Raw genomic sequence first — 21,007 nt, 5'->3', positions numbered from 1 at the left:
CAATGTGGTTGACTCTTAAACACCCTCTGAACAAGGACAGTTAGGGATGGGCAATAAATGCTGGCCCAGCCAGTGACACCCACATCCCATGAATTAAAAAAAATGAACTTGCAGCAAAAATAGAAATAATCTCAGCCATGTACAAATATTAAAGTCAATCCCATTTCCTTTCACACTTGGTCAACTTTGCTGTGGCTTCACTGACTCAAATATCTATTTTTTTTAGGGACAATCAGGAACAGGAGGAGGCCACTCAACTCCTCAAGTCTGTTACCTAAGAACAGGAGCAGGACACTCAGCCCCTCAAGCTCATTCCACTATTCTATTAGATTAAGGCTGATCAGCACTTCAATTCCATTCACCCGCCTTTACTCCATATCCCTTGATACCCAACAAAAGTCCATCAATCTCGGTTTTGAAATTTTCAGTTAATCACCAACCTCAACAGCTACTTGTGGAGAGAGTTCCAGACTGGCACCATCCTGTGTGTGCAGAAGGTAATGTCATTTGTTCTGGACATCGTCCCACAAGAGAAAAGAGTTTCTCTCGATCTACCCTATCAAATCCTTAAACCTTGTGAAGGAAAGATGACCCTCGTGGATACACACAAGGGTTTTTCAATGTTGATGAATTATTCCCACTAAATAGACCACCTGTGTCCTCATGTTGATGATGGCAACGCTATAAAATGGCGAGAATTATAAAATGAGTCCGCATGCAGCAACAAGAATTTGCATTTGAATAGCACCTTTAACACAATTAAAAAAAAAGCCCAAGGCAATTCACAGGAACATTATCAAACAAAGTTTGATACTGAGCCACATAAGGAGATATGAGGGCAGATGACAAAAATTCCAGTTCACAAGGAGAGTCTTAAAGGAGCAAGAGAGACGTGAAGGAGAATTTTAAAATTGAGATAGACACTAAATAAATAAGTAGCAAAAATAGAATTCCATAGTGAGAGGTTTAAGTCCCAAGTGGGATGATTTCTATCACAATAACCCTACACTCCTTTCTTAGTGTTCCACAGACCTGACAAGACTTGTTCTTGTACAGATGATTCTGGTTTGTTCTTGTTACAGTGAGTTTGTATCCAATACACAAACACTTAAAACCCTCAGTTAACTTTCTAACTATCTACAATTTCAACTTTTCACACAATGTGGTTGTTTGTACTTTTCTCCCCTTTATTTATCCAGAATCTTGCTCTGTGAGAACTGACATCAGGATAACACCCTTTTCCCTCCTTCAGCTCATCCAAAACTCTGCTGCCCGTGTCCTAACTTGCAACACATCCCATTTACCGATCACCATCTGTGTTCACTGACCTACATCAGTTCCTGATCTGACAACGCCTCAATTTTAAAATTCTCATCTTCTCATTTAAGTCTCTCAATGGCCTCGCCTCTCCCTATCTGTGTAACCCCCTTTGGGCCTATATCTACCCCTCCTCCTTAAACCTATCTCTTGCACTAAGCTTATGGTCACCTGCCCTAGTATGTTTTTATGTAGCCCAATATCAAGTTTTGTCTGATAATGTTTCCATGAAGCACCTTGGGATGTCTTACTGTGTTAAAGGTGCTATATAAATGCAAGTTGTCTCTGTTTCCCTTTCTAACCCTTCATTCTTAGGGTAGGGGGAGATGGTGATATAGTGGCATTGTCACTGGGCTGGTAATCCAGAGACCCAGGGTAATGCTCTGGGGACCCGGGTTCGAATCCCGCCATGGCAGATGGTGGAATTTGAATTCAATCAAAAAAAATCTGGAATTAAAAGTCTGATGATGACCATGAAACCTTTGTCGAGGGTTGTAAAAACCCATCTGGGTCACTAATGTCCCTTTAGGGAAGGAAATCTGCTGTCCTTACCTGGTCTGGGCCTACATGTGACTCCAGACCCACAGCAATGTGGGTGACTCTTAAAAAATGTCCTCTGAACAAGGGCAATTAGGGATGGGCAATAAATGCTGGCCTAGCCACATCCCATGAGTGAATAATAAACATTAAAAATAAAAAAAATAGGCTTGCTAGGTCATTGCAGAGGCAGCCACATTGCTGAGGGCCTGGACATGTCAGCTAGGCCGGGTAAGGACGGCAGATTTCCTTCCTTAAAGGGCATTAGTGAACCCGATGGGTTTTTACAACAATCAGTAATAGTTGCATGGTCACCATCACTGAGAACAGCTTTTAATTCCAGGTTTATTAACCAAATTTAAATTCCACCAGTGGCCCCAGTGAGATTTGAACCCATGGCCCCAAAGCTGAATTACTAAATCCAGCAACATTACCACTATGTCACTGTCCCTCCCATCTAACTTCTAATAGGTTATTTCATACTTATGCAGTTCAGCAATCATATTGCATAAACCCTGTTTGCCAAATCCTTGACCCAACCATTTTGCAGACAAAATCTTTCTACCAATTACAGCTACTTGGACAGCCACCGCTGATGATTGATGTAGAATTGCAGTAGGAGCCCTGGGGGTACAATTACATCTCAGCTTCAGTGATTGAAAGCAGGGAGTTTCCAGAAGTTTCTGCAAGGAGGCGAGTTAAAGTTGGTTTAAGAGTGAAGCAGATGGCACACTGGATAGAGATTTCGCATGGCCAAGATTTGCCAAGGCTGCCAGAGTCAAATCTGCTTCAGAACCTCCATATGGATAGTGCACTGTGCTGATGTTAACTGTAAGATCTATTGGCTAAGGAATAGTAAGGAGGTGTGTGGATTGGAAGGGGGAATGAGGGGGAAGGCTGACTTCCTCTAGCAGTGGGGCACAAGGGAGTTCCTCTAACTTATCTCCACTCCTTCTCCCAACTCATTTTTCCACCTTTCCTCTCCCCAGCTCCCCTATTCCTCTCCTCTTACCCCTCTTCTCCTCCCTGCTCCAGCCCCTTTCCTCCTCTCCCCCATCCGCTGCCCCTCTCTTGTCCCCTTACCCAACCCTCCCCTCCCTCTCCACCATCCTGTCCTAGCCCCATCCTCCCCTCTCTCCTATCATCCTCTCCTTAACCCCCCCGACCCTGCTCCTCACCCAACCCCTCACAAACAGATAAAAGCAAAATACTGCAGATGCTGGAAATCTAGGACAAAAACAAACATACCTGGAAAAACTCGGCAGGTCTGACAGCATCTGCGGAGAGGGATACAGTTGACGTTTCAAGTCCGTCACAAACAGGAGCGGCTAAAGACCAGAAGCATTGGATTAAAATTTCAACTGCAGGAGTGTTGAAGCAGAGGGCCCTAGGTGTATATGTGCATACATCATTCAAGGTGGCAGGAAAGGATGAGAGAGCGGTTAATAAAGCAGAAAGTATCCTGGGCTTTATTAATAAGGACATAGAATACAAGAGCAAGGAGGTTATGTTGAATTTGTATAAGACGCTGGTTTGGCCTCAGCTGGAGTATTGTGTCCAGTCCTGGGCGCCGCACTTTAGGAAGGATGTGAAGGCACTGGAGAGGGTGCAGAAAAGTTTCATGAGAATGGTTCCAGGGATGAGGAACTTCAGTTATGAAGATAAATTGGAGAATCAGTCATTGAGTTTTACAGCACGGAAAGGGGCCCATCGTGTCTGTCTCAGGCATCAAGCCCCTATCTGCTCTAACCCCATTTCCCAGCACTTGGCCAGTAGCCTTGTATGCCATGGTGTTTGAAGTTTGGACTGTTTTCCTTAGAGAAAAGAAGGCAGAGAGGAGATTTGATAGAGGTGTTCAAAATCATGAGCGGTCTGGACAGGGTGGATAGGGAGAAACTGTTCCCACTTGTGAAAGGACCGAGAATGAGAGGGCACAGATTGAAATTGATTATCAAAAGAAGCAAAAGCGACCTGAAGAGAAACATTTTCACGCAGCGAGTGGTTAGGGTCTGGAATACTCAGCCTGAGAGTGTGGTGGGGGCAGATTCAACTGAAGCATTCAGAAGGGAATTAGGCTGTTACCTGAAAAGGAAGGATGTGCCGGGCTATGGGGAGAAAGTGGCGGGAGAATGGAACTTGGCGAGTTGCTCATTCCAAGAGCTGGTGGCTCTGTGATGCTGTAAATGCCAAAATAGGAGTTGCAGCCTCACACCCCATGGCCTGAATTTCACACTCCCCCCCACCCCCCCCCCTGCACCGGTGGGTTTTTAGGTGGGGTGGGAGGGACGTGAAATTGAAGGGACGGGATTCCCTCTGTGTTCCCGCCCATCCCAGCCTTGCAGCAATTATACCCTGGGGCGGGCATGTGGTACGCCCTTGCCCCAATTGAGGCCCTCACGTGGCCAATTATTGGCCACTTGGGGCTTATCCACCCCAGTGTAAAATTGCTGTGCGGCCAGGGTTTGGCGGGAACCCAGAGGGAATCCCATCCCTTCAATTTCATGCTTCCCCCCACCCCACCTAAATACCCGCTGGCGGGGGGATGGGCTACGGGGCACACGGAGTCGGTGGGGGGGTGTCCCCTCCATCTCTCCAGATGGTGGGAAGCGAAACCTCGCCACCTGAAAAGGTCCTGCCCATGTAAATGTGGGGCACTGGGGTGCGGTGGACCAGTCCAGCTCGAGGATTTGGTTTCAGCTCAAAGATCTGGAACTAAAAAGCTGGAGTCAGTAAAAAATGACCATGAAGCTGTCAGATTGTTGTAAAAAACCAAAGTGATTCATTAACATCTAATCATTAAAATTTAGGGAAGGAAACCCTGTCGTCCTTATCCGGTCTGGGCCTGTATGTGACTCCAGACCCACAGCAGTGTGGTTGACTTTTAACTGCCCTCTGGAGTGACCAAGCAAATTGTACTGAACTGCCACAGTGAATGAGTGGTTTAAGGAGAAGGCCCATCACCATCTTCTTGACAGCTGGCAATAAATTACCCAGTATTTACAGCACAGCAACAGGCCATTCAGCCCAACTGCTCCATGCTGGTATTTACGCTCCACACGACCCTCCTCCCACCCTACTTCATCTCATCTCATTGCTATAAGCTTCGATTCCTTTCTCCCTCATGTGTTTATCCAGCTTCCCCTTAAATGTATCCACACTATTCACCTCAACCACTCCCTGTGGGAGCGAGTTCCACATTCTCCCCGCTCTCCGGGTAAAGACGCTTCTCATGAATTCCCGACTGGGTTTATTAGTGATTGTCTTACACTGATGGCCCCTAGTTCTGGGCTCATCTACAAGAGGAAACATCTCCTGTACGCCTATGCTGACAAAGCTTCTCATAATTTTAACAATCTCAATCTGGTCCCCGTTTCTCGAGAAAAGAGCCCCAGCCCGTTCAATCTTTCCTGAGAATTATAGCCTCTCAGTTCTACCAACATCCTTGGAAATCTTTTTGTCGCCATCTCTGTAAATGTATAAATGGTGACCTTGTCAGCAATGCCCACGAGCCGGGAATGATTAAAAACATCTCTCTCTCCAATATTGGGTGTCCTGTCCACATTGTGATCCAGCCATTCACAATCAGAGCTCAGCACACTCAACCTGTTAACTGGTTTGGGTGGATGTTGTGTTTGTCCATTAACAGTTCCACCGCCCTTTCGGGCAGCACTTTCCAAATCACCACAAACTCACTGCGTTAATTAAATTCTCATCATCTTCTCTGGTCCTTTTGCCAATTCTCTTGGCCTGGATTTTCACCTGCGAGACTGGTACACAGAGTCAGGAGAATTCCCGGCTCCACAAATCCGACTTTTAAAAATAGCTGCCCAGACGCCAGATTTTGGGTTCAGGTTATATTAGAAATCGGGATGAGTGATCCTGGGAGTAGTGAAGAGGATGCGAGGTGCAGAGGGGGGCTGGGAGAAAGGCCTTCCTCAGGGGTCCAACATTTTGTTCAAAAAATGTTTTTAAAAATCCCTCCACCCCTCACTCTCACGCCTCCTCACCCCCCACACAGACTCTGTGCCACATCCATGTAAACCCATGCCCTGTACCTGCCCTTCCCATAGCCCCTCATACCCTCCACGCCGACCAAAACCCCAGTACCCGCCCCCATGGCCCCTTATAGCTCCTCTGCCAACTTAGTGTCAACCCATGCTCCCCGCTCTTTGCCCTTAAACTCTCCATACCAACTAACACTTATCCACCATGGGCAGACTTCAGGACCTATGCAGAGATTAGATAATTAAAAGTTCTATGACATAAAGTTCTCAGTATCTATTGCAGATCGATTCACGACATTGAAAAAAATACTCATGCATTAAACCCATTCCTTCAACTACATAAAGTCTTAAAACAACAGACATTTCATTCAAGTGCACAATCCCTTATAACAACCAGTATTCGTAGCCCCACTTCAAAGAGTTTAAGCCAATTTGTTGCTGTCAATCAAACCGTGGAATGCCAGGCACCCTTCTGTGATAATGGATGGTTATGAAATGCAGCAGTAATCCAGTAATGGAAATCCTCAGGCTTATGTCAACAGACAGAGTGAAATAGCAAGCACTGATTTTTTTAACACTCCAGACATTTTTCTCAAAGATTCAAAGGGTTGGAGTTTTAAATGCATTGACAGCTCCCATTGACAGGTGCTTTTGACAGTTCCTCTTGACACTTTTGACAGATCCTCTTGAAACTTTTGACAGTTATTTTTGACAGGTCTGTTGACAGTTCCAATGAACTTGACAGTTAATGAGCTTATATGCTTTTTACGCACATTCATGCCTAGTTTTAACAATTCCTAAGGCTACCTTAACTCTCCCAAAGGGCACCCGACCTCCCCCAAAGGTGTCCCGGGACTAGGTCCAAAAGGGCACCTTTCTTCTCCAAAAGGGTACCCTGGTTATCCAAGATTCTTTCGAGTTATCAACAGTCACAGATTGCAACTCTTTCGAGTACAATCACAGTTCTTGGTTTTCCGGGAGTGGGACATGAACCCACAACCCTCTGATTCAAAGGCGAGGGTGCTACCTGTTCTTACCAGGCCTAATCTGCACACTTCTGGTTTCACAATCCTGGTCTACCAAACTTTAGTGGAGGCAGCCGATGAGTTAAATGACCAGCTGCCCCCATGAACCCATTAATTTCTGGGCTTGTCTGACATTTTTGCCACAATGGAGCGGCCCTCTGTCATGGTGAAAACCTGGGCCCTTAGATCCGTGTCCTTGGGTTTTACCAACCCTTATGCTTGTGGAAACAGTCTCCCCTCATTTACTCTGACAAAAAAAATGTTTGAACACCGCGATGACATCTCCCCTCAATCTTTCCTGCTCTAAGGAGAGCAATCCCAGTTTCTCCAGTCTCTCCACCTTAACTGAAATCCCTCATCCCCCTAGTAAGTTGTGTTTTAAGTTTTGCAATGTGAAGTGTGGTTCTGGGTGGGGAGGGTAAAGGATAAAATCCTGCTAAGAGTGCAAAAACCAGAAAAGCCTTTCGCTCTTGGACTGACAGTCAGTTCAGTCGGTTTGAGTGGACGGGAGAGAGGAGAGAATCGCCTTTTTACATTCCAGTGTCTTAGCAACCAGACTGCCTTTCAGAAGCAGACTGGGCAAATTAACATTTTGATTGTTCTGCATCAACCGTTCGAAAAAAATAAACTCCCATTCTGGGATTGGCTATTTCTGGTTTGGTTTTTTTTGTTCAAGGGTTATCCGCTCGACTTTCACACACCAGGTTCCTCCAGGAGCCGAGTAACAGTCTTTCTACCAGGTTTACCTGAGCTGAAAGCCCATGTTGGTCTGGTAAGAATCTAATGTTACTTTAAGAAAATGTATCTGTTTATCTGTAACTTTATAATCTGCTTGTCATACTTCCCACTCCCTTTAGTTTTTTTTAACAACAGCCCTTTTGTCTTGTTGCAGCTTTAAGTTCAGTGTTTTAATATCTCCCTGGATTTATTTTTTTGGCATCACCTTTTTCCCCTCAGTCTCCCTGTATTTATTGGGGTTTTATTCTAAACTCTCCCACCCTCACTCCCCTTTGCCAGTTGCCTCCTGTCGCTGGCCCTGTTGGCCGATCGCTCTCCCAGCAGGTTAGCCACTGTGTGTGGGGGGGTGGGAGTCGTTTGCACGGCTGGCTATTCGGCAGTGGAAGGCCTCCCGGCTGGGAATGACTGATGTTCCCACCCCGTCAAACGCACGGCTGGACTGTCCAGCAGGAGTCTCTCTGGCACCCTGAGGAGTGACAGTCCCAGGTAACTCTCTCTCCCTCCCTCTCTCCCTCTCTCTCTCTCAGCCCCAGTCCCACACTTTGACGTCAATTGAAGCACCTTTTCGGCTGCCTGGGATCCGGATCTGACAGTCTGGGGACTGGGAAAGTCTGTCGTTCCCTCCCTGAACCGGGGACCCGGACTCGGTGTGATCGGTCTCAGAGTGAGTCGGGAGTTTCTTTTAGCTTTTCCCATTTACCTGTGCGGAAATGTAAATGATCTTTGATCTGCTGGAGGTGTTTCTGTCTGAGAGAGAGGGAGAAGGAGAGAGAGAGAGGGAGGGAGAAGGAGAGAGAGAGGGAGGGAGAAGGAGGGAGAGAGAGGGAGGGAGAGAGAGAAGGAGAGAGAGAGAGGGAGGGAGGGAGGGAGAAGGAGAGAAGGAGAGAGAGAGAGGGAGGAGAGAGAGAGAGAGGGAGAGAGAGAGAGGGAGGGAGAAGGAGAGAGAGAGAGAGGGAGGGAGAAGGCGAGAGAGAGAGAGAGGGAGGGAGGGAGAAGGAGAGAGAGAGATATTTGAAGATAGCTGTGTCAGGAACTGTTTGATTCATCCAACCAACTTGTTCGGAAAGGTGAGTCAATCAAGGAGCAAGTTTGAAAAGTTTGTTTAAGACTCTCAGAAAACAGCCGCTTATGTTGGTTTTGGTGCTGGTGGGAAATGTTGGATTTGCAGGGGTCTGAGTGGGAACTTTCACTCCCAGAGGGACAGAGTCAGGGTGGGTTCCCTCACACGGCTCTGCGGCATTTGGGGAAATAAATGGAGTAAAAGCGACTCCCATCCCTTCTTTCAAATTAACTACAAACCGCCTTGGCTCAAACTGGGTCAGAGAAAGGCACCTCTCTGAAGGAGAGGCACTGGGTCTGTGGCTCTGGGAGCTGAGCTTGCCCGGAGTTTGGAGAGGATGGGAGGTGGGGTAAGGGTCTGTATCTCAGTCAGTGAGGGAGGTCTGTGGGTACCAGGGCGCTGGCTGCTCGCTCTGTCTGTCACAACTCTTCCTCCGTGTGACAGGCTGAAGACCAAGGGGCAATGTCTAGTCCACAGGAGAGGGTATTGCAGCAAGAGCGACCCCTTTCCCATCAGATTCTCAGCTCGTGTCCAGACCTGGTCAGTCTCGGGTGTTGGAACTGAACTGGAGAAGACAGGTTATCCAAGAATTGGGATAAACCTGGGCAGGGGAGATTCCAACATTTGTCCCAGGTTATCTGACCTGACACAACCATTCCAATGGAGAACTAGAATATTATCCCTTACGGCTGCAGGGGGGATGGAGAGGAGGATGAGTCAGATAGAGAGGGCGCTGAATGCTCTGTGGTCCCTGGTCTGCTGGGATCTGAAATTGGGTGATTTTTAAAAAAAACTCATTCAAGGGATGTGGGCTTCGGTGGCTGGGCCAGCATTTATTGCCCATCCCTAGTTGCCCTTGAGACTGACATAGGAAGTGGATTGTTCCTGAGCTTTATAGCCCACCCTTCACCCTCTACCTCCTCGCCCGATCTCCTCCTCCTCTCCACGCCCAGTGACATGTCAGACAGCCATTCCACCACCTTCTGTCCAACAGGGAGGGCTGGTTCAGTGACTGAGACCCTTTTAACAAAGATGAATCCACGTGCGTTGGCTTCCAACACCCAACCTGGAGAAACACCAATTCCCCAATGGATGTTAAGTCCGCCTCACAGGGCCACTCGGGCCTCAGTTTTATAACCTCCTGCCCCGGAATTGGGAAATGCCCCTGCAGAGCCCTGCCTGACTATCCTGCTGCCTGCTTTGACTCACTGGGCAGCAACCTCTCCCCTCTGAATCAGGAGTGTTTGCGTTCAGGGCACATTCCAGAGATTTGAACACTACAGAAACAGAAAGTGCTGGAAAAACTCAGCAGGTCTGGCAGCATCTGTGGAGAGAGAGACAGAGTTAACATTTCGAGTCGGTATGACTCTTCTTCAGAGCTGAACAGGGACAGAATTGTGAGGGGTTTTATATTGTTGAAAAATGGGGGAGGAGCAGGTGGAGCAAAATACAAGGTTAGAGATGGGTTAGAGGGGGCAGGGAAGTTAAATGACAAAGATGTCATGAAGCACAAGACAACACATTAACCTAACTGACACACTCAGTGCAGTACTGAGGGAGTGCTGCACTGTCAGAGGGTCGGTACTGAGGGAGTGCTGCACTGTAAGAGGGTCAGTACTGAGGGAGTGCTGCACTGTCGGAGGGTCAGTACTGAGGGAGTGCTGCACTGTCAGAGGGTCAGTACTGAGGGAGTGCAGCGCTGTCAGAGGGTCAGTACTGAGGGAGTGCTGCACTGTCGGAGGGTCAGTACTGAGAGAGTGCAGTGCTGTCGGAGGGTCAGTACTGAGGGAGTGCTGCACTGTCGGAGGGTCAGTACTGAGGGAGTGCAGCGCTGTCAGAGGGTCAGTACTGAGGGAGTGCTGCACTGTCAGAGGGTCAGTACTGAGGGAGTGCTGCACTGTCAGAGGGTCAGTACTGAGGGAATGCTGCACTGTCGGAGGGTCAATACTGAGGGAATGCTGCACTGTTGGTGCTACAGTCTTTCTGATGAGACATTAAGCTCAGGCCCTGGCGGCTCTCAGGTGGGTGTAAAGGGTCCTACAGCACTATTTGAAGAAGGGCAGGGGAGTTCTCCCTGATTTCCTGGGGCCAACATTTATCCTTAAGGAACATCGCTAAAAACAGATGATCTGGGTCATTATCTCATTGCTATTTGTGGGAGCTTGCTGTGCAGATATTGGTTGCCACATTTCCTGCATTCCAACAGTGTCTATGCTTCAACAGCACTTCATTGGCCGTAAATCCTTTCTTTCCTTATTTTACCTCTTTTATTTCTTCCCCTCACTCTGTCCCACTCGGACTCAGTGGGGCTGTGTAATTCATCCACTCGCTGTGTCAGATTTACTTTACTGATGATCTTCTGGTCAGAGCGAATTTATAATCGTTACTTGAAGCTAGAACAGGTCATTGGATTCCCGTGTTAGTGTGGCAAGGCACAGCAACCGCAATATTCTTAGCTTCCGAGCCTTTTACTATTCAAAATTTGCATAAATCCATCATACCAACAAATGCCTCAAACTTTCATGGCTACATTGCCAAGTGTGCTGACTGGTACCATCCAGCTCTGACCCTGCCAGGGTTTGCAGATACAATGGGGGAGAGACGAGTGGGTTGGGTAGTGGGCTACCGCATCTCTGCACGACAGCACATACCAGCCTCACAGTGTCAAAATGTTCACCTGTTGCAGTGTCCCAGAAACGTTGGCCTTTATCTTGAGGAGGGGGCAATATTGGAGTGAGGAAGTGAAAGTTCATGGTCAGGTTCCGGAGTAACTGGGTTCAGTTGTGGGCCCCACACCTCAGGAAGGAGAGGTTGGTGTTGGAGGGGAGCAGCACAGACTCACCAGAGTGATACTGGAGGTGAAAGGGTTAAACAATGAGGACAGGGGGCTTGGCCTGGTCTTGTATTCCTTTGGATTTAGAAGGTCAAAGAGTGAACTAATTGAGGTGTTTAAAAGGATTAAGGGATTTGATAGAGTTGATCGAGAGAAACCATATCCTCTGGTGTGAACATCCAGAGCCAGGGGCAGAACCTTAAAGCTCAAGCTGGTCCATTCAGGGCCGATGTTCAGGAACAGTTAGAGTCATAGAGTCATACAGCTCTATTCAGGACATTCAGCCCATCGAGTCCATTTTTCCTCTCTACGGAGAAACCCAGTCTGTCCCACTCCCCCGCTCGATCCCCATAGCCCTGAAAGTTCATTTCTCTCAACTGCTCATTCAATTTCCTTTTGAAATTATTGATCATCTCCATTTGCACCACCCTCATGGGGCAGTGAGTTCCAGGTCATTACCACTCGCTGTGTAAAAAACATCCCTCCTCACATTCCCCCTACAACTCTTACCCAAAACCTTAAATCTGTGTCCCCTAGTCCTTGTACAATCAGCCAATGAGAACAGCTTTTCTTTGTCTATCTTATCCAAACCTGTCATCATCTTGTCCACCTCTATCAAACCCTCCTTCAATCTCCTTCACTCCAAGGAGAACAACCCCAGCTTCTCCAACCTAACCTTGTAACTAAAATCCTCTCATCCCTGGAATCATTCTGGTAAATCTCCTCCACACCCTCTAAAGGACCCTCACATCCTTCCTAAAGTGTGGTGACCAGAACTGGACACAATACTCTAGTTATGGCCTAACCAGAGCTTTATAAAGGGGTTCAGAATAACTCCCCTGTACTCAATGCTTCTACTTATAAAGCCTGAGATCCCATTTGCTTTGCTAACAGCTCTCTCACTATGTCCTGCCACCTTCAAAGATCTTCACACAAAGGTTAGGGGAAACCTACATCTCCCTCTCCCAAAAGGTTGTGAATACTGGGGGGCAACTGGAGTTTCAATAGTGACATTGATAGGTTTCTGTTGGGGGTATTGAGGGATGTGAAGCAAAGGTGGGCAAATTGAGTTGAGGTTCAGATCAGCCATGATCTAATTTAATGGTGAAACATGCGGGAGGGTCGAGTGACCTCTTCCTCAAACAGAGGACCCGAAGGTCGGAGAGAGAAAGAGAATAAAATCAGAAAATGCTGGATCAGGTCAGTCAGTATCTGTAATGACACTACTCACTTGGCAGGGTGTACACTCTTGGTCAGGACCGATCAGGACACATATTATCCTTGACCCAAACAGAATTTATCTTGATGTTTGTCACATCAATTGGGGATCAGCGTCGGTTAGTGAGGCTGCTGTATTCCTCTACTCTTGTTCTATCCCAATCATGTAGCTGCACAGGTGACACAAACAGGTACATATTTTGAAACCTGAGAAAGTAGACAAGGTAATTAGATGACGAGCAGTCTACAGTACTTAGCATCAACCTCTGCTTCCTCAGTCCGACCTCTCGCTGATCTGAGCTCTCCTTGTACTGAGGTACATCCCCTCATCTCTTACGTGCAATAAAACTCCAAAATAGAAATTCTCTCTACAACCTTCTACCTGTCTCCCTTCTAATGAAAAGAGCTCTGTAACTGAAGCCTCTCATCTTTAGTTTCACTCCAACACCCTCTGCATGACCTTGACATCCTTCCTTATGTAAGAAATTTAATCTCGACACAAGATCCTAACTGTGGCTTAACCAATGATTTGCACAGATTTAATATCATCTCTTTATGCTTCCACTCTGAACTTCTGTTTATAAATATAAGATCCCAGATTCTTTATTTAACAGAATTATCAAATTCCACTTTTAAATGTGTGTGTGAGTCTATGTGCTTGTGCACGTGCGTGTGTATGTACCTGAACCCTTTGGTCTCTCTGTGCCTCAACCCCTTTAATTTCAAAAGTTAACCCGTGAATGTATATTTCATCTCTTTATTCTTCCTGTCAAAAATTATCACCCTGAATTTAAATTTCAGTCAAATTCTGTAATCCCAGTCTTACTACCTGTTTCTTTCTCTCTCAAGTGATTCACAGTCGTTTGAACTACACATGATTTTTGAGCAATCGGCAATATGTGTATATATACGTATATATATATAATATATATTATATATGCGCTTCCTGTCCTTTATGCAGTTTCTATCTCGACCACCATACACCCTATAATACTGTGAGCCTTAATCTTATCAGCAAGTATTCTTGCTGGTGCCTGACCAATCCATAATCACAGCATCCACTGCATTTCCTTGATCCATACACTCATTCCTTCCTCAAAGACTGTATTACATTTTCAGACATGACTTTCTTCTCACAAACCCATGCTGGCTGGACTTTATTGGCATGTCATTCCAAGTGGATATTCATTTTATCCCACATTAGAGCCGCTAGAAGATTACACAATACTGATGTTGGGTCACAAAAGCAAAATTCAACAGATGCTGGAAATCTGAAATGAAAACAAAATTGCTGGAAATACTCAGCAGAGCAGGCAGCACCAGTATTGGGTCGCTTGGGTTGATAGTTGAGAAAGAAAAGAGAGACTTGCATTTTTATAGGCCTTTTTATAATCTCAGCACATCCCAAAGTACTTTACAAATTGTTACTTTTGAAGTGTGGTCACTGTCGTAATGTATGGCATTCAATCTGCACACAGCAAGATCCAACTAACAGAGATGAGATGATGACCAGGTAGTCTGTTATTTTTTTTAAGTGATGTTTGCTGAGGAATAAATATTGGTCCGTACACCGGGAGAATTCCCGGCTGTTCCCCGAAACAATGCGGGGGGAGCTTTTAAATTTGCCTGAGATGGAAGACAGGGTCTTGGTTTATCGCCTCATCCACATTGCGGCAATGCTGACAGTGCAGTGCTCCCTCAGTAACCACTCAAATCTCTGCAATTGGACTAGAACGCACAAGCCTCTGGCAATCAGAGAGTGCCACCCACTGAACTAGACGTGTCTCTTCCTTGACAGAAGTATTACATTGGCAACCCAGTGCATGCTTTCACTTTACATTCAGTTGTATAGAATCTACAGCACGGAATCAGGCCATTCAGCCCAACTGGTCCATGTCAGTGTTTATGCTCCACATGAGCCTCCTCCCACCCTACTTCATCTCACCCCATCCCCATCTCCTTCTATTCTTTTTTCCCTCATGTGTTTATCCAGTTTCTCCCTTAAATGTAACCACACTATTCACCACAACCATTAAGAGTAAGAGGATAACTAAGGAAAGAGTAGGGCCCATTAAGGACCATAGTGGTAATTTGTGTGTGGAGCCAGAGGATGTAGGTAGGGTTCTAAATGAATACTTTGTGTCGGTGTTCACAAGTGAGAGGGACGACGTGGGTATGGAAATCAGGCAGAAGGACTGTGATATGATTGAAGAAATTAGCATTGAAAGGGAGGAGGTTTTAAGTGGTCTGGCAGGCTTAAAAGTAGAGAAATCTCCAGACTCGGATGAAATGTATCCCAGGCTGTTGAGTGAAGCAAGGGAGGAGATAGCAGGGGCGCTGGCAAAAATTTTCAATACCTCTCTGGCCACAGGAGAGTTGCCAGAGGACTGGAGGACAGCCGATGTGGTACCATTATTCAAGTAGGGAGGAAGGCATAAACCAGGGAACTACAGGCCAGTCAGTCTAACCTCAGTGGTGGGAAAACTATTGGAAGCAATTCTGAGGGACAGAATTAATCTATACTTGGAGAGGCAGGGATTAATCAAGGATATTCAGCATGGTTTTGTTAAGGGGAGATCATGTCTGACCAATTTGATTTAATTTTTTGAAGAGGTGGCCAGGTGTGTAGATGAGGGCAATGCATTTGACATAGTCTACTTGGACTTCAGCAAGGCTTTTGATAAGGTCCCGCATGGGAGACTGATAACAAAGGTAAGAGCCCATGGGATCCAAGGCAATTTGGCAAATTGGATCCAGAATTGGCTGAGTGGCAGGAAGCAGAGGGTGATGGTCGAGGGGTGTTTTTGTGATTGGATGCCTGTGTCCAGTGGGGTTCCACAGGGATTGTTGTTGGGTCCCTTGCTGTTTGTGGTATCTATAAACGATGTAGACTTGAATGTAGCGGGGTTGATCAATAAGTTCACGGATGACACGAAAATTGGTGGGGTGGTAAATAGTGAGGAGGATAGCCTGAGATTACAGGAGGATATAGACGGGCTGGTCAGATGGGCTGATTAGTGGCAAATAGAATTTAATCCGGATAAGTGTGAGGTGATGCACTTGGGCAGGACAAACAAGGCACGGGAATACATGATGAATGGTAGGACCCTGGGAAGTACTGAGGATCAGAGGAACCTTGGTGCACATGTCCACCAGTCCCTTAAGGTAACAGGACAGGTATATAAGGTGGTTAGGAAGGCATATGGGACACTTGCCTTTATTAGCCGAAGCATAGAACATAAGAGCAGGGAGGTTATGCTGGAACTGTATAAAATGCTGGTTAGGCCACAGGTAGACTATTGTGTGCAGTTCTGGAATCCGTATTATAGGAAGGATGTGATTGCACTAGAGAGAGTGCAGAGGAGATTTACCAGGATGTTGCCTGGGCTGGAGAGTTTTAGTTATGAGGAGAGATTGGATAGACTGGGGTTATTTTCCTTGGAGCAGAGGAGATTGAGGGGGGACATGATTGAGGTGTATAAAATTATGAGGGGCATAGATAGGGTAGACAGGAAGGAACTTTTCCCCTTGGTAGAGGGATCAATAACCAGGGGGCATAGATTTAAGGTAAGGGGCAGGAGGTTTAGAGAGGATGTGAGGAAGAATTTTTTCACCCAGAGGGTAGTGGGAATCTGGAACTCACTGCCTGAAAGGGCGATAGAGGCAGAAACCCTCATAACATTTAAGATGTATTTGGATGTGCACTTGCGATGCTATGGGCCTAGTGCTGAAAAATGGGATTAGAATAGTTAGGAATTTGTTTGGCCAGCGCAGACTCGATGGGCCAAAGGGCCTTTTTCTGTGCTGTAGACCTCTGTGACTCTATGACTATGACAACCCCTCCCTGTGGAAGCGAGTTCCACATTCTTCAACTCTGTGGGTAAAGACGCTTCTCCTGAATTCCCGACTGGATTTATTGGTGACCAGGGGAAACTGTTTCTCTCGGTCTATCGAGACCTGTGTGGTTCTGCAATCATGATTCAAATGAAATAAGCTTTGTGCTGCCGAGTTTTACACAGTACAACGTTTTATAAACCTCCTTTTAACAATTTGTTTACATCAGTCTCTTGTTCATAATGTGTCACTTTCAGTGTCAATTCACCCTGATGATTAAAACCTCTTCTGAAGGCAATCTTGTTCATGTTAGTGCAGGATATTTTGCCTGGTTACACATAACCTATTGATTTTTTGCTGTTATATCTTGCAGTTGTATCTTGTGGAATGAGTATTGACTGTTACCAGTCAGAATGAAACTGCTGATAGCCCTGTTTGTGTTTGGTAAGTTTCTCCCTGCCTCTCTTTTTCACTCTCTCTCTCTCTCTTTCGTTCTTCTCACTCAGAAAATTAATCACTGAACCTACCAATCTGCAGCTATAGGTTACCAGGTGTTAATACTGAGTCATAGAACTCGGAGGAGGCCATTCAGCCCCTCAAGCCTGTTCCATCATTCAGTAAGATTAATATACAATCTGTATATTAACTCCATATACCTACTTTTGTTCCAAACCCTTAACATCCTCACCCAATAAAAATACATCAATCCCAGGCTTTGAAATTTCCAATTGGCCCCAGTCTCAAGAGCTTTTTTGGGGGAGAGAGTTCCAGATTTCCACTCCTCTTTGAGTGAGGAATTGCTTCCTAACATCACCCCTGGACGGCCTGGCTCTCATTTTAAGGTTCTGCCCCCTTGTTCTGGACTCCCCCCCAACCAGAGGAAATAGTTGCTCTTTTTCTACTCCGTTGAATCCTTTAATCATCTTAAACACCTCGATTGAAATGCCCCTTTATCTTTTGTACTGGAGGGAATAGAATTCTGGTCTCTGCAACTTGGCTTTGCAATTTAACCCTTTTAACCTTGGCATCACTCTGCTGAATCCGGGCTGCATTATTCTGAAGGGTGGGGTGGGGGTGCGGGGACCAAGCGAGTGAATGGTGTCAAGTTCCTTGAGTGTTCTTGTGGCCGCAAGTAGGGTATTGAATAATCCAGCACGCTCCCGAGTTTAGGTGATGTTGTAATCACATCACAACTCACTCAGCAGCTTCATAAACGCATTGGTATAATCGCAGTGATTTATACGATTTCTGTGTATAACATGTTGTCAGCTTTGAATTTTAGCCTTCTCTCAATAACTACATTTTACTTCATAACTACTTATGCTTTTTTTCTAACCTTTCTATAAAAGGAAGTATGTATCTGACTTTTGAGTCTGCGTTGCCGACGGAGAGCTGATAACGTTATGACAATGTTGCTTAAATTCTCAGTCTCAGCAATGGGTCATTTCTAATGGATGGTTCAGTGAGTGGCACTCACACCTCTGAGTCAAGAGCACACTCCAGAGAGTTCAGCGCAAAGTCGAGGCTGACAATTCAGTGCAGTACTGAGGGATTTGATGATTAGAGGTGTCATCATTCAGATGAGGTGTTGAGCTGAGGCCCCTTCCTCCTCTCTCAGGTGGATCTTAAAGATCCCATGCCCAATATTTCAAAGAGGAGCTGTGGAGTTCTCCCCAGTGTCCGGGCCACTATCTATTCCTCAATCAGCATCACTAAAAACAGTTTATTATCACATTGCTGTTTGTGCACAAATTGCCTTTCACGTTTTCTATATTACAACAGTGGCTACACTTTAAAAGGTACTTCATTGGTTATAAAAGTGCTTTGGGATTTCCTGAGGTTGTGAAGGGCACTATAGAAATGCGAGGTGTACTTTAGTTATTTTTTCTTCCTAATGATCCGAGCCAAGCCTTGAGAATGTGAAGCTCCTCCTGTGTCTTTAAAGAAAGACTTGGTTGTATCATCTTGGTGCCTTCAATTTGAAACTGCAGTGACATTGGGTCAGCTCCATTTAACCTGCCCCTTCCCCCAACCCCTCTCGGTTTCCATTGGGCATTGTGGAGTGGGTAGTTTATTACCTCCAGTGGCTGCAAAGGCATTCTCTAGTTACTGCTGATATCTCTGTTTGTGTAGAGCCTTGAGTGGGGCTAATGCCACAAACCCAGAGATTTGGAGCTGCCAAAGTCTCACCATGGTTAGCGGCCAAGGTTATGTCTCATCATTTCTGTTGCATAAGGACTAAAATAGTGAGAATTTCAATCTTAGAACCAGTTACAGATGTAACTTCAGTTTGTAAAGATACTTAAAAAACAAATTCTTGCAAGGCTCCTGCCTGGTTGAACATGCTTAATGAAAATCCTGGAAGTGTTTTGCTATCTGCCAATTCCACTGGGGAGTGACGGATGAGGCCAGGAGAAAGATTGTGTGTGAAAGTAATCGGCAAATGTGTAATTGTTCTCAATTGGTTGCTTAGCTACAGATACAAAAGGTTTATAACAGGGCACACAGAGTTCAGGATACAAAGATCCTCAGCAATGGAGGGTGGGAAACAGGGAGGGAGCTAACCTTGGGATGTCCTGATGAGGATTATGTTCATAATCAAGGCTGGCACTCTGAGCGAGCATTTCATTGTTCGAACTCACGCCTTTTAGATGAGATGTTAAACGAAGGCCCTGCTTGGGTGGATGTTCAAGATCCCATATCATGATTGAAAGAAGAGCGGGGAGTACACTCCTGTTGATTATAGTCCCTAGTAGGCATGTGGTCAACTTTCACTTGTACACTGACTACAAACTCCAAAATTCTCCACTGCAAAGTCTTCCTTTCATTATACAACGATCAGGCAGAAACCTTCCTGCTCATCTCCGTCTTGAACCTCCATCCCTGAGCCCCTGATTCTGACCCCTCTCTGATTGTTTGCTCAGGCTGAGGCCAATCATGAATAACCTCAGTGTGCTGTTCGACATGAGCTCAGCTTCAATCTCCAGTCCAGCGATCACCAACCTCTTGTTCCTGCTCCACAGCGTAAGCTTCATCTACCTCCTCACTGACTCCTAATCCTGTCTCACTAAAACCCTTCTCAACTCTAGATTCACTAACTCCAACTCACTCCTCATTATTCTCCTAGGTTTCATCTCAATATTAACAGCCACTCCCCCACAATCTCTGTCCCTCCCTCTCTCCTTCCCCCCTTTATTCTTTACCTTCACCATTCTCCCCCTCTTTCCAACTGCGCTTTCCACCTCTCCTTTCTCCCTTCATTTTTTTCTTTCCTTCCCCCCATCTCTCCCCTACTTCTCTCTGATCTTTGTCCCCTTCCTCGCTCCCACTCCCTCTTTCTCCCTCACCCTCTTGTTTCAGCCCTAGCTCAGTTGGTAGCATTCCCGCCTCTCAGTCAGAAGGCTTGAGTCCCACTCTGGGATATAAGCATGAAAAATCTAGACTGCCGCTCGTGTGCAGTAGTGAGGGAGTGCTGCACTGTCACAGGTGTCAGCTCTTGGATGAGATATTAAACCAAGGCTCCATCTACCCTCTCAGGTAGATGTAAAAGATCCCATGGCACTATCTTGAAGAAAAGCAGGGGAGATATCACCAGTGTCCAGGCCAATATTTAGCCCTCAATCAACATCACTGAAAAAGATTATTTTATCATTATGTTTGCTTGCACTTTGGTTAAGATCATAAGGAACAGGAGCAGGAGTATTCAATTTGGCCCATCAAGCCTCCTCCGGCATTCAATAAGATCATGGTTGACCTAATTGTGGCCAAAACTCCACTTTCTTGCCTGTCCCCCCCTTATAAATCAAAAATCTGTCTAACTCAGCCTTTAATATATTCAATGATGCAGCTTCCACTGCTCGCTGGAGAAGAGGATTCCAAACACTAACAACTCTCTGAGAGAAGAAATTCCTCCTCACCTCTGTCTTAAATGAGAGACACCTTATTTTGAAACTGCGTCCCCTAGTTCTTGATTCCCCCAAGAGGGGAAACATCCTCTCAGCATTCACCCTGTCAAGTCCCCTCAGGGTCTTATATGTTTCAATAAGATCACCTCTCATTCTTCTCAACTCCAGTGGGCACTGGCTCAATCTGCTCAACCTTTCCTCATAAGACAAACCTTTCATCCCAGGAATCAACCTAATGAATCTTCCCTGAACTGTTTTCTATGCAAGTATATCCCTCCTTAAGCAAGGAGACCAAAACTGTACACAATACTCCAGGTGCGGTCTCACCAATGCTCTGTACAGCTGTAGCAACACTTCCATAATTTTATACTCTACTCATTGCTACGTTTCCTACATTACAACAGTGACTACACTTCAAAGTACTTCATTGGCTTCATTGAGTAGGATATCCAGCATGTTCCCATTCTCTTCCAAGCTACTTCCACCATGATGGCATGTTGGATGCTTCAACTGGGCTCGATGCCCTAGGGGGTTGG

At 46.0% G+C, this 21,007-nt stretch overlaps 1 protein-coding gene across 2 annotated transcripts in view; it reads left to right on the top strand.

Annotated features, from left to right (window-relative positions):
* The first annotated feature begins 7,611 nt into the window (after positions 1–7,611).
* The window catches only part of lamb2l (laminin, beta 2-like), a 197,170-nt gene continuing 183,774 nt past the window's right edge, over positions 7,612–21,007 (top strand). The window contains exons 1-2 of one of the 2 annotated variants that reach the window (XM_078543090.1): positions 7,612–7,655; positions 16,940–17,010. In XM_078543090.1, the coding sequence (XP_078399216.1) occupies positions 16,980–17,010 (31 nt within the window). In that variant the 5' untranslated portion in view covers positions 7,612–7,655; positions 16,940–16,979. Of the gene's footprint in view, positions 7,656–8,575; positions 8,689–16,939; positions 17,011–21,007 lie in introns of those variants that run through there. The other variant, XM_078543089.1, reaches the window with a different exon arrangement.

This window comes from Cetorhinus maximus, chromosome 6, assembly GCF_964194155.1.
Source record: "Cetorhinus maximus chromosome 6, sCetMax3.hap1.1, whole genome shotgun sequence".
NCBI lineage: Eukaryota > Metazoa > Chordata > Chondrichthyes > Lamniformes > Cetorhinidae > Cetorhinus > Cetorhinus maximus.
Note: the sequence above shows the minus strand (reverse complement) of the source record. Positions and strands in the feature narration are given on the sequence as shown.